The 13,587-nt window shown below is 35.6% G+C and overlaps 5 protein-coding genes and 1 non-coding gene across 6 annotated transcripts; 4 read left to right on the top strand and 2 right to left on the bottom strand.

Moving 5' to 3' along the window:
* Positions 1 to 197: 197 nt before the first annotated feature.
* SEC14 (phosphatidylinositol/phosphatidylcholine transfer protein SEC14) lies at positions 198 to 1,269 on the bottom strand (the record flags this gene model as incomplete). Its single annotated transcript, XM_033912494.1, has 2 exons — positions 198 to 1,103; positions 1,261 to 1,269. 2 exons carry the CDS (start codon positions 1,267 to 1,269, stop codon positions 198 to 200), a joined length of 915 nt encoding a protein of 304 aa, XP_033768385.1.
* Positions 1,270 to 1,530: 261 nt separating this feature from the next.
* CTF18 (Ctf18p) lies at positions 1,531 to 3,756 on the top strand (the record flags this gene model as incomplete). Its single annotated transcript, XM_033912493.1, has 1 exon — positions 1,531 to 3,756. One exon carries the CDS (start codon positions 1,531 to 1,533, stop codon positions 3,754 to 3,756), a length of 2,226 nt encoding a protein of 741 aa, XP_033768384.1.
* Positions 3,757 to 4,119: 363 nt separating this feature from the next.
* VPS20 (ESCRT-III subunit protein VPS20) lies at positions 4,120 to 4,785 on the top strand (the record flags this gene model as incomplete). The annotated part of the gene is made up of 1 exon (XM_033912492.1): positions 4,120 to 4,785. One exon carries the CDS (start codon positions 4,120 to 4,122, stop codon positions 4,783 to 4,785), a length of 666 nt encoding a protein of 221 aa, XP_033768383.1.
* Positions 4,786 to 6,835: 2,050 nt separating this feature from the next.
* SPAR_Mtrna12V lies at positions 6,836 to 6,909 on the top strand. The gene has a single exon. It is a non-coding gene; the product is annotated as a tRNA-Val (tRNA).
* A 453-nt stretch (positions 6,910 to 7,362) lies between these two features.
* PDS5 (sister chromatid cohesion factor PDS5) lies at positions 7,363 to 11,199 on the top strand (the record flags this gene model as incomplete). Its single annotated transcript, XM_033912491.1, has 1 exon — positions 7,363 to 11,199. The coding sequence occupies one exon, from the start codon at positions 7,363 to 7,365 to the stop codon at positions 11,197 to 11,199; it is 3,837 nt and encodes a 1,278-aa protein (XP_033768382.1).
* Positions 11,200 to 11,355: 156 nt separating this feature from the next.
* On the bottom strand, positions 11,356 to 13,410 carry RCO1 (Rco1p; the record flags this gene model as incomplete). Its single annotated transcript, XM_033912490.1, has 1 exon — positions 11,356 to 13,410. One exon carries the CDS (start codon positions 13,408 to 13,410, stop codon positions 11,356 to 11,358), a length of 2,055 nt encoding a protein of 684 aa, XP_033768381.1.
* Between the last annotated feature and the right edge of the window lie 177 nt (positions 13,411 to 13,587).

The raw sequence follows: 13,587 nt of genomic DNA, 5'->3' as shown, positions 1-13,587 counted from the left end.
ATAAGGTAAGCAAATAGCTGAGTGAAAAAAAGTAATAATAAGAGTAGTACAAACTAAGGAGATAAAAGTGTGAACTATGCCTATTCAAAAAAGTAGAAGAGAGTAAATAAGCATGCTTTTTACTTATCTTAGTTGTCAATTATTGTAACTTATAACTCCTCTTTTCTTTCTCGAAAAAAAAATGTCTTTAAATAATATCATTTCAACGAAAAGGCTTCCGGAGCTTCACCTTCTGGTCCAATATACTTTGGATCCCTCCATGGACCGATATCGGATAGGTATAACCCACCGTTGGACTCATCAACTTGAGACTTGCCGCCAAATTTGACAGGTAAGTTTTCAGCAGGAATTTGCTTTAGTAATTCCTTCTGGTAAGAAGAACCCAAAATAAAGATCTTTGAAACAGTAACTGGATCCAAGAAAGGTTTAAATAACCTGAATGCGGTAGAGAAACCAAATGGCGCGTTAATGATGTAAAATTTACCCATACGTTCGGGGTAATAGTTTTGACTTATGTAGGAGGCTTCCCTGACATATGACATGACACTGTATGCACTAGATATGGAGATACCTTTTAAATCCATAATCGTACATGAAGTTTCCACCAGATGACCGGCAGCTCTTGAACAGGCAGGCAATCTGTATTGAACGACAGATTCGTATTCCCAGACCAAGTTTTTCAGCATCCTCTCTTCAGAAGTAACCTTGTTCATTTCATGTAAGTTAACAGCACCTAATTCTTCAAAATATACTGGACGGCCATCTTTATCAGTTTTATGGTAATATTGTGGGTAGAATTTGGCAATCAATGGCTTTTCATCATAGTGAAAATCTTGTAAAATAGTGTCGGTACCGTAATCCTTCCTCCATTTTTCACAGTTTTCAAACATTTCCTTAGCCAATTGAACGTCAAATTTTCTGGCTCTTAAAAAACGTAGTAAAGTTGAGTCATCTAAGCGTTCAATGAAACCAGCATCTTCCAAAAGTTTTCTCAGTTCTCCCAATGCCTTCTCTTGAGCGCTGTCTAAATTTCCTGGAGTACCAGGCAAGGCATCTGGAGGACAGTTTTGAGGGTAGGATTCTAAAAATTCCTTTTCTTGTTGCTATTTAAAGTGAAAATCATCATAATACCACATGAGTTTGTTAGTAAAGTTATTGAGATATCGCATTCACTTCATATAAACAAAAATCAACTAAAGAATATGAATATTGCCAAAATGAGTGCCAAAAAGAAAAGATAAATAACAATAGGCAACATACTGTAACCATTGTGTTTTGGGGTAGTGAAAGTCTGATTTGATGCTACAGGTGCTGGTCAAGCAGTTTACTAGAAAAGGACACTTAAGACACAAACAAAGGACGATGTACCAATTTATTGTTGATCAACGTTGAAAAAAAAAAGTGGAAAAAAAAAGAACTAGCCAGTCGCGTTGTACGGGACATCTAACACGTAAATAAACATGGTTTCAGGTATTTTAAACCTAGCTGGTACACTATTTGACGCAAGGGACAGATGTAAGGGCAAGAATCATGGTTGATACTGCACCATTCATTGGTTCATTAGGAAGAAGTTCCCTTTTCGATACTGGTGATATAGAACGAGCCCCTGGTGATAAGGAAATTGGTATTAATGAGCAAGATATTCACGCGTTCGTATCAAGTACTGGTGAAACGGTTCAATTAAAGAAGAAACCTGTGAAATTAGCGACTGAGAATATAAGTCTATACACTAACCCAGATATTGTTTGGAGAACGGATGATACATACGGCATCAATATAAACTACTTGTTGGACAAAATTAATGCATCTAGTGAGGACTGCGCTAATGTACAGAAGAGTTCTACTAGAACCAGCAAGATAGGCAGTGACACACTCTGGGTAGAGAAATGGCGTCCCAAAAAATTCCTAGATTTAGTTGGAAATGAAAAGACTAATAGGAGAATGTTAGGTTGGTTAAGACAATGGACGCCTGCTGTATTTAAAGAGCAGTTACCCAAATTGCCTACCGAGAATGAGGAGAATAATATGGAACTGGATCCATTAAAAAGGCCACAAAAAAAGATTTTGCTACTACATGGCCCACCAGGAATAGGTAAAACCTCAGTGGCCCACGTTATTGCCAAACAATCAGGGTTTTCTGTCTCAGAAATCAATGCAAGTGATGAAAGGGCTGGCCCTATGGTAAAAGAGAAAATACATAACCTTTTATTCAATCATACTTTCGATACAAATCCTGTTTGCCTAGTGGCGGATGAGATTGATGGAAGCATCGAAAGTGGATTTATTAGAATTTTAGTTGACATTATGCAAAACGACATTAAAGCCACTAATAAACTGCTGTTTGGTCAGCCAAGCAAGAAGGACAAAAAACGCAAAAAGAAAAGATCTGCACTGCTTACGCGACCTATAATTTGTATTTGTAATAATCTGTATGCTCCTCCTTTGGAAAAGCTAAAACCATTCTGTGAAATTGTTACTGTGAAAAGACCCTCTGATAGTACTCTACAAGAACGACTGAACCTTATCTGTCATAAAGAAAACATGAATATTCCTATAAAAGCAATTAATGATTTGATTGACTTGGCTCAAGGTGATATAAGGAACTGTATAAACAATTTGCAATTCTTAGCCTCGAATATTGATCCAAGAAATTCTGATGATACGCATAAATCCAGTTGCAGCAAGAATGTGTGGGAGTCATCCATCAAAGACTCCCCTATATCCTGGTTTAAAATCGTGAATCAGTTGTTTAGAAAAGATCCACATCGTGATATAAAGGATCAATTTTATGAATTACTAAACCAAGTAGAACTTAATGGTAACTCTGACAGGATATTACAAGGCTGTTTTAATATCTTTCCCCACGTAAAGTATTCTGACAATGGTATAAGAAAGCCAGCAAACATTTCAGATTGGCTATTCTTCCATGATTTAATGTACCAATCAATGTATGCGCATAATGGCGAACTGTTACGTTACTCTGCACTTGTGCCCCTAGTCTTCTTCCAAACATTTGGCGATATTGCAAACAAAGCTGATATCAGAATGAAAAACAGCGAGTACGAACAAAGAGAATTAAAACGGGCCAACTCAGATATAGTTGATTTAATTATGAGACATATCTCTGTTCAATCACCTTTGGTGGCTAGTTTTACCGATAAAAAATCGTTAATCTTCGAAGTATTACCGTATATAGATTCGATGATTTCATCTGATTTTAACAAGGTAAGGAATCTGAAACTCAAACAAGCCATCATGGAGACACTGGTCCAATTACTGAAAAGCTTTCAACTTAATCTGATCCAAAATCGGTCGGAAGGATTTGATGCAAGGGGCGGTCTAACAATCGATCCTCCAATCGATGAAGTTGTATTGCTAAACCCAAAACATATCAACGAAGTCCAACATAAACGGCCTAATAATTTGAGCTCGCTATTAGCAAAGATCGAGGAAAATAGGGCTAAGAAGAGGCATATAGACCAAGTAACTGAGGACAGATTACAGTCACAGGAAATGCACACCAAAAAGGTTAAAACTGGATTAAATTCTTCCTCGAGTACAATCGACTTTTTCAAGAATCAGTACGGATTATTGAAGCCAACTCAGGAATCCGAAGAAGCACAAAGGGATACTGGATCAGACAAAATGGATCGGGCAGATGATAGCAATCAAGCGGTTAAAATATGGGTGAAATACAATGAAGGGTTCTCCAACGCTGTCAGAAAGAATGTGACTTGGAATAACCTGTGGGAATAAATGACGTAACATATCTACGCAGTACCTAAGAAGCAATATTCTTGTATATGGATGAGCAAACTTACGTAGAAATCTAGAAGTAATAGATAGAGAACATTAACAATCAATTCTGCCTGTAGTCGCAACAGTTGCGATTTTGTCACGCAGTGTTCGTTTTTCATTCGTAACCTTTTACCCTCTTCACTATCGTTCGTGTTTCTTCTACATAAACTGAATCCCGGAGAGCAGAAAGACCGAATTTCAATTACTCTCTCCAGGAAACAATATACTGTATAGAAAAAAAAACAAAACTTACGTAATTTAGTTTGGAAGTAAAACACAGACCGCTGAACTAACTCAACTCGGTGTTTTTGTATATATCGAATGGGCCAGAAAAGTAGTAAAGTGCATATAACCAAGACAGACAGGGCAATCCTAGAAGTAAAACGATCTAAAGATGAAATTCATAAATTTACGAGAAGGACAGATAATTTGATTTCAGTAGAAAAGGGTCAACTGAAAGATTTAATACGAAAAAATCCTGGAAACTACAAATCTAACATGAAGGTACGATTCTTACTGAAAAGAATACATTATCAGGAACATTTGTTGCAGCAGGCTTCAGATCAGCTTGTAAATTTGGAAAACATGGTATCAACACTTGAGTTTAAAATGGTTGAAAAGCAATTTGTGAATGGATTGAAAAACGGGAATGAAATCTTGAAAAAACTGAACAAAGAATTTAGGAACGTTGATGAGTTAATGGACGATGTACAGGATCAAATTGCTTATCAAAATGAAATCAACGAGACATTATCTAGAAGTGTGGTCGGAACAAGCAACTATGAAGATGATCTAGATAAGGAATTGGATGCTCTAGAAAGCGAACTCGATCCCGAAAAGAAGAATAACGCAGGAGTAGTTAACATGCCGTCAACGGAGGGTTTACCATCATTGTCTCAACGAGAACAAGCCGAGCAAAAAGAGAGGGAGGAATTGGCGACAGAGGAGAAGTCAGACACTAAGGAACCTTTAGCATTACTGTCCTGAATATCTATATGTAGCTTCAAAATAAAGTAAAATGAGAACATAAACAAGAACCCCAAGACTTCGTTTGATAGATTTTAATTAGTATTTTAAAAACTGAATACTGAGTTTATATAGCACATTTAGAGTTAAACCGGAACGTGACAAATAGTCATTAAAATACCTCATATCAATTATAGATCCTTTAAAATTGCATTGGGAATAAGTACGGATCAGAGAATCAATTTTCTTTAGTTCCAGGGAAGGGGTTCCATTTTTTTTGGGCATGGAGACTACATGAGGAAACACCATGAACATGCGTTAGAATAGTAATCTATTACTCTTCGTAGCTAATCAATTTGTGATCATATGAAAGGTAATCAGACGAAATACGTCATTAATGCTTCAGGATGGAGAACGATATGCGACTATGTAATAACGTAGGTGCAGTAAAGTCAAAGATCTATTACCAGAATGATTGACTTGACATTTACATATACAAGGATATGAGTCGTTACATTGAAACAATAGTAAATGGTCTCGTCGTTGTCATATTGGTCATGTTAAATATGACCAACCGGCATGTGTTTTGTATATCTCTCTTATATATTTTAAGAAAATCTGCTTTTTCTTAATCAATACCAAAACCTAGTTACTAATTATCAACAACATGTGAGAGAATAGGCTTCCAAAACGTCAAAAGTAGCATTAAGGTGCAGAAGTTCCCGGAACAATGCTTTTTTTCCCTAATATTTATCCTGAGACAGTGAATTACCCTAAATTTAAAGTGAAACAAAATAGTATTCATATCTGCAGGACCATTCGATAGTCATACAATAAAACATCACTATTCCACGAAATATCGGCGGTGTTTCAAAGGAAAATTGGATATGCTACTTATGCCGTATATTGGAAGCAGCATTTTCTCCTTTTAGAAAGAATGAAGAAGTTTTATCATTAGGAAGAAAATTTTCCTTACGACTGATCTGAAAAAAGAAGTAATAAATATACTATGGATTTCGCTAGGTGATTTTATAGATTATCTAGCCCATAAAAATACAAGGATGCAAAAAAATTAATGTCACGTAGCGAACTTGCTTATCCAAGTGTTAGAGGAACTTCAGATCTAAACTTAAACTTGTTCTTCTTCTATTTCTATATATATCGCATCTTGGATTGTAGTTTCCTGGAGTGCTAGTATTTATATATGTTGATTTAATACTGTTTGAGACAGACAATGTGTCTTCGGTCGTTTCAGATGCAATTGACGATTACCCTTTTAAGTAATCGCTAGCGTTTCATCTGCGACATAGTTGTTACTATCAAGGTACATTATGCAGTTTCAACCATAACAAATTAACTGTTTTACTACGGGCTCTAGTAATACCGGATGTCTTGACAATCCTAAAGTCGTTTAGGAGAGTAACTTGTTGTCAGACTTATTATTAACGTGATTCACAGAATGTTACTTATTCTATATAATCTATATAAGATCTGAATCTAACTAAAGGGTGGAAGCGCGGAATCTCGGATCTAAACTAATTGTTCAGGTATTTATACGTTTGGTTGGTTTGGTTCATCTTGGGCAAGTAGGTTGCCTAGTATACTCAATTTTGTCTGTTTTGGAACTATTGTTTCGTACGTGTTTCTGAGAATTATGTGGGTAATTAGATAATTGTTGGGATTCCATTGTTACTAAAGGCTATAATATTAGGTATATAGAATATACTAGAAGTTCTCCTCAAGGATATAGGAATCCACAAAAGGGAATCGATAGTTCTACATAGTGTTATTATTTTATCTTCTTTCTTTTTATATGTTGTCATTCATTATCCTATTACATTATCAATCCTTGCATTTCAGCTTCCATTAGATTGGATGACTGTTTCTCAATCTTTATGTCATCCTCTTGCACCGCATATTATAATATACTATTAAATAGATGATATTAGAATTTCATTCCAACAATTAGAATTTCATTCCAACAGTTTCATACATGTTTTATGTCTAGGTTGGTAAATCTAGTAATGTTGAGGTATCTCATTTTGAGATACAACATTAACACAAAATAACAGGTTTCGTGGTCTAGTCGGTTATGGCATCTGCTTAACACGCAGAACGTCCCCAGTTCGATCCTGGGCGAAATCATTTTTTCGAAGACACGCCGTAAAAAACATCGAAACGGAGTACAGATTTCCCAATAGAGCAATAAGCTCTTTTTCTGAATGCGGCACATAACAAGCATCACCATGAAGAAGGAAAATTCAACTACAACTACTTATTTCTTCCTCATTTAGTTACTCCGTTGATGTTTTTTTTCTTTGCTTTAAAAATCTAATCTTTGTATTTATTTAGCCGCCAAGGTAGTTTGTGCAATACCCGGAGTGAAAACGTTAAAGGTGATCTGATTTATGAAGACGTCACGACGCGACGCGTAAAGTTGTATAAACAGAATGGAGGTGTATGGAGCTAGGTTCCATCAAAATAGTATTAACTGGTAAGAGATCTATAAGAAGTTTATTCCCATCTTTACCTGTCCATATAGCAGCTCGTTTTTACAGTTATATTTATAAAAGAAGGAAGAAACAAAGCACAAACAAAATGGCTAAAGGCGCAGTGGCTAAACTGAAGTTTAACTCACCTATAATATCTACTTCCGATCAGCTGATATCAACAAACGAGCTATTAGATCGTTTGAAAGCTTTGCATGAGGAATTGGCTTCTTTGGATCAGGACAATACAGATTTAACGGGGTTGGATAAATATAGAGACGCCCTAGTTAGCAGAAAATTATTAAAACATAAAGACGTGGGGATCCGCGCCTTTACTGCTTGTTGCCTTAGCGATATCCTGAGGTTATATGCCCCAGATGCGCCTTATACGGATGCTCAGCTAACAGACATTTTCAAGCTTGTACTCTCACAATTCGAACAATTGGGTGATCAAGAAAACGGCTATCATATTCAACAGACTTATTTGATCACTAAGCTACTAGAATACAGATCAATTGTATTATTAGCCGATTTACCTAGTTCAAACAATTTGCTTATCGAGCTGTTTCATATTTTTTACGATCCTAATAAGAGCTTCCCTGCAAGGCTCTTCAATGTAATAGGCGGTATACTCGGCGAAGTCATCTCTGAGTTCGATTCTGTTCCATTAGAAGTACTAAGATTGATCTTCAATAAGTTTTTGACCTATAACCCAAATGAAATTCCTGAAGGTTTGAATGTTACTTCTGACTGTGGCTACGAAGCTAGCCTAATTTTATGTGATGCTTATTCCAATAGAATGAGTAGACATTTAACTAAATATTATTCAGAGATTATTCATGAAGTAACTAATGATGATAATACTTCCAGACTACTCACTACGATCGTGAAACTACATAAACTGATATTAAGGCTTTGGGAAACGGTCCCCGAATTGATCAACGCGGTAATCGGATTTGTATATCATGAATTATCTTCAGATAACGAGCTATTCAGAAAAGAAGCTACAAAACTAATTGGTCAAATACTTACCTCATATTCGGATTTGAATTTTGTCTCTACACATTCCGATACATTCAAGGCATGGATTTCCAAAATTGCTGATATTAGTCCCGATGTTAGAGTGCAATGGACAGAGTCAATTCCTGAGATTATTACTACAAGAGATGACATATCCAAAGAACTGAATCAAGCACTGGCAAAAACATTCATTGATTCTGATCCTCGTGTACGTAGGACTTCCGTTATGATCTTCAATAAGGTCTCCACTAATGAAATTTGGAAGAATATAACCAATAAAGCCATTTATACATCTTTACTACATTTGGCCCGAGAAAAACACAAGGAGGTTAGAGAACTCTGCATTAACACTATGGCAAAATTTTACTCAAATTCATTGAACGAGGTCGAAAGAACTTACCAAAATAAAGAAATCTGGGAAATCATAGATACCATACCAACTACTTTATACAATCTCTATTATATCAATGATTTAAACATTAATGAGCAAGTCGACAACGTTATTTTTGAATATCTACTACCATTTGAACCAGATAACGACAAAAGAGTTCATAGGCTACTGACGGTTTTGTCACATTTTGATAAAAAGGCATTTACTTCATTCTTCGCTTTTAATGCAAGACAAGTCAAAATATCCTTTGCCATATCCAAATATATCGAATTTAGCAAATTTTTAAACAATCAAGAAAGTATGAACTCGCCTCAGGGTCCTCTGATAATCAACAAGTACAATCAAACTCTTCAGTGGTTAGCTTCTGGTCTTTCTGACTCTACGAAGGCAATAGACGCCCTTGAAACTATAAAACAGTTCAACGACGAAAGGATTTTCTATTTATTAAACACATGTATCACCAACGATATTCCGTTTCTCACTTTAAAAAATTGTTTCAATGAATTAGTCGGTAAGTTACAAACACCAGGACTGTTTAAGAAGTATAATATATCTACTGGTGCTTCCATTATTCCACGTGATATCGCCAAGGTAATACAAATTTTGCTTTTCAGGGCTTCACCAATAATTTATAATGTATCCAACATCAACGTTTTATTGAACTTGTCCAATAACTCTGATGCAAAGCAATTGGATATGAAAAGAAGAATCTTAGATGATATATCGAAAGTCAATCCCACTTTATTCAAAGATCAGATTAGAACACTAAAGGCCATCATCAAGAACCTGGATGATCCAGACGCAGAAAACCATGATAACTTGACATTAGAAGAAGCTTTAAAAACACTGTACAAGGCTTCCAAAACCCTAAAGGATCAGGTCGATTTTGAAGATACGTTTTTCTTCACCAAATTATACGATTTTGCGGTTGAGGGTAAACCAGAAATAACTAAATACTCTACAAAACTTATTGCTTTATCACCCAGGGCCGAAGAAACTTTGAAAAAGATAAAAATACGTATCCTACCCTTAGATTTGCAAAAAGACAAATATTTTACATCCCATATTATTGTGCTCATGGAAATATTCAAAAAGTTTCCTCATATCCTAAATGATGATTCCACCGATATCATATCATACCTAATTAAAGAAGTTTTATTATCGAACCAAGTCGTTGGTGATTCAAAAAAAGAAGTTGACTGGATAGAAGATTCCTTATTAAGTGAGACAAAATACTCAGCAATAAGTAACAAAGTATTCACTTTAAAGTTGTTTACTAACAAATTAAGGTCAATCGCCCCGGATGTTCCCAGAGATGAATTGGCGGAAAGTTTCACCGAAAAAACTATGAAATTATTCTTCTATTTGATTGCGAGTGGGGGTGAGCTAATTTCTGAATTTAATAAGGAGTTTTATCCCACCCCAAGTAATTATCAAACAAAATTGAGGTGTGTGGCAGGAATACAGGTCTTGAAGTTGGCCAGGATTTCTAATTTGAACAACTTTATCAAACCTTCGGATATTATTAAACTGATTAATCTGGTAGAAGATGAATCGCTGCCAGTAAGGAAAACTTTCTTAGAGCAATTAAAGGATTATGTGGCTAATGAACTGATTTCCATCAAATTTCTACCATTAGTCTTTTTTACTGCCTATGAACCAGATATCGAATTAAAAACCACAACGAAGATATGGATAAACTTTACATTTGGCTTAAAATCATTTAAGAAGGGAACGATATTCGAAAGAGCATTACCAAGGTTGATACATGCGATTGCACACCATCCTGATATAGTAGAAGGTTTAGATTCTGAGGAAGATGTATATCTGAATGCTTTAACTACTGCAATTGATTATTTGTTATTTTATTTTGATTCTATTGCTGCTCAAGAAAACTTTAGTTTGCTTTATTATTTATCAGAAAGGGTAAAAAACTATCAAGATAAGCTAGTTGAGGCTGAAAACGATGAAGAGGAAGAACTGCAAAAAGAAGAAAAGCCAAAGAAACATGGACCTTACGGTCAGAAAATGTATATCATAGGAGAATTATCGCAAATGATTCTATTGAATTTGAAAGAAAAGAAAAATTGGCAACATTCAGCATATCCAGGTAAATTAAACTTACCATCGGATTTGTTTAAACCTTTTGCAACTGTTCAGGAGGCGCAGTTATCTTTCAAGACATACATACCAGAGGGCGTGACTGAAAAAATACAGAATAATATAAGAGCTAAAATAGGACGGATCCTTCATACATCACAAACTCAAAGGCAAAGGCTTCAAAAGAGGTTATTAGCCCACGAAAACAATGAATCACAAAAGAAGAAGAAGAGAGTTCATCATGTGAGACCACAGGCCCACCATGAAGAAAGTGATGAAGATGGAGAATTGGATAGTGACGATGACAGTTATTTACCTCCCAACAAAAATGGAAACAGGAAAGGACATGAGAACGTTGTGATGAAGAAATTGAGGGTTAGGAAAGAAGTTGATTACAAAGATGATGAAGAAGAAGATGATATCGAGATGATTTAGGAGAGAGGAGAAAGTTAGTTGCTATGTTGTAGATGGAAAAAGGAAAATAGGTATAGCTCTCACTTTGAAATGCGATACGTATGTCTATGTATGAGTATATATATATAGGAAATGGTACCTGTGTTTCTGATTTATTCCTGTGTATGTACGTCGTTTCTATTCAGATCGATTTTTTTTAGGATTTTTTAAGTTCAAAAATTTCAACAGTTCCTCCTTTGGTTTGGACTCGATAACTTTTTTTAAATATAATAGATTTTTTACTTCATCGTTAGAAAAGTTATCGAATTGCATAGAATCTAATTCATTTGGGACGACTACATTGGACAGTTCTTTCAAATCCCATAATTTTCTTAAGTTATTTCCTTTGGAAGCATTGTTGTCACTGCTCTTATCGTGGCTACTTATCTGGAAATATATTAATGAGGCTACGTCTTTGACCATGTTATCCTCGCTATTGCCATTTTGAGAGGCATTTGATATTAACTTATCAATTAAACTTTCCTGAAATTTAAACAGTTTTCTTTTTTGGACCATTTTCGATTTGTATATTTTATCAAAAAAATCATATTTAATGGAATTTTCATCTACTTGAGTAATTTTGAAATCTTGATTGAAATCGCAATCCATATTACTAGTAGTCGGTATGATTTGAATGTTACCATTATTCTGGTAGCCTATTTTTTGTAAGGGTTCATAATAAAGTTGGTTTTTCTTGTTTACCAAGCGTTGTTTTTTCCAAACCTTGTAAAGTAGATTATTCTCCTCTTGACAGTGGCGAGATTTTTTGTAAACTTTAGTTGGAGAATGTAGAGGACATTTCCATTTTGAACCCAAATTTTTGAAAGAAGCCCTCGGTACACAATCCAAATGCCATGGAGTCTGACAATAATCACAGGTCATTATTAGTCTTGAATTTTCTGGATGAGACCATGAGCCTAGCCTTGTTTGATTGCATTTGTAACATATTAAGAACTTACCTGAATCTGAATCTATATGTGTATCCGGATTGTAAGAGTCTAACTTTGTTATGCTTTGGCCATATGAAGTGTTAAACAATTGTCTATCAGTTAATGGAATTTTATCATTCTCATCAGAGTATTGGCCTCTAGAACCCGTTTTCACGGCGGGGAAGGTTTCTTTTATATAATTTGGTAACTGGAACTGTCTTGGATTATATGAATCGATATTAAAAAGTAATTTAGCGAAGATCTTGACGTTGTTGTTTTGTTTAATGAAGTTGGATTCGTTTTTTTTCAGAGTCGTCATTGAATTGTTTATAAGGATTTTAAACTTACATTCATTACAATGCCAATCACCTTTAGGTAAGTGATTTGGATCAATTGGTGGATCTAAGCAGAGAAAGTGAAAGGATTTGGGGCAAGTGTCACAGCATAAAAAGGAACCCGACTGATTACAAGCCGAACAAAAGTCTTCATTCTCAAAATCTATGGTTGAATTGTTTTTGTCCTTGAAAATTTTTTCACTTGCATTCGCGGTCGACTTGATAGAATTCTGCCCAAATAGTTTACTTTTTGAATCGTAAGTAGCATTTGTTGAGAGTATTATTTTCGTCCTAACGTTTGATAGCTTTTTATTATCGCGGTCGTTCTCGGGATCATGGTCACGAGCCTTGTTTATTACATCGCTGTTCCAACCAATGGTTGACCTTATATTGCTCTCTTCCGTCACATTTTCAGTTAAAAACGTTTTCAAATCATTTCTGTTCAAATCCTGAAAATTTTTAGACACCTGAGTGAATCTTTTACTGGGGACTAGCGTCATTTCTGAACCGTTTGATTGGCCTCCCAAATTTTTCCTATAATTCCAAAGGGACTCTCGCTTAATTTTTTCAGAAGGGCCTTTATTCAACGGTAATCCAGTGACAGATGTCTTTGAATCCTCCGAGATGGTGGATGGTTCATTAAGTTTTATGATATTACCTTTGGAGTCCTTTTCAAGAAGTTCCTTAGGTTCTTCTTCCATGATATTGTCTTCAAATGGAAGACTGTTGTGCTCGTTCTTGAATGGTCTCTCTGTGCCTTCAGAAGTGATGATTTTCCTCTTCTTCAAATCGTAATTTACATTTTGAGAGGATAGTCTCTTAGGACGTTTCTTCTCTTTGGAAGAAGATGAAGAGAGGGAAGATGATGAAGGAGAAGAGCCGTTGGAGTGTGAGGGCGACTTACTAGTATCCTTCTTGTTGGTTTCCATTGTATTAATATTAGCAGTGGTATCGGACGTGTTTTCTGTACTTTCCTATACTGATTACTCCTGTTTACGCTTGGTATTCTTCTTCCTTCCTCTCGTGCTTGTTGCAAATGTCCAAACGCGTAGTGAGTACGTCGTTCTTTACAAAGGAATGGGGCAGATCTTGCAGCGAGCTACTAA

Source organism: Saccharomyces paradoxus, chromosome XIII (assembly GCF_002079055.1).
Source record: "Saccharomyces paradoxus chromosome XIII, complete sequence".
Taxonomy (NCBI): domain Eukaryota; kingdom Fungi; phylum Ascomycota; class Saccharomycetes; order Saccharomycetales; family Saccharomycetaceae; genus Saccharomyces; species Saccharomyces paradoxus.
Note: the sequence above shows the minus strand (reverse complement) of the source record. Positions and strands in the feature narration are given on the sequence as shown.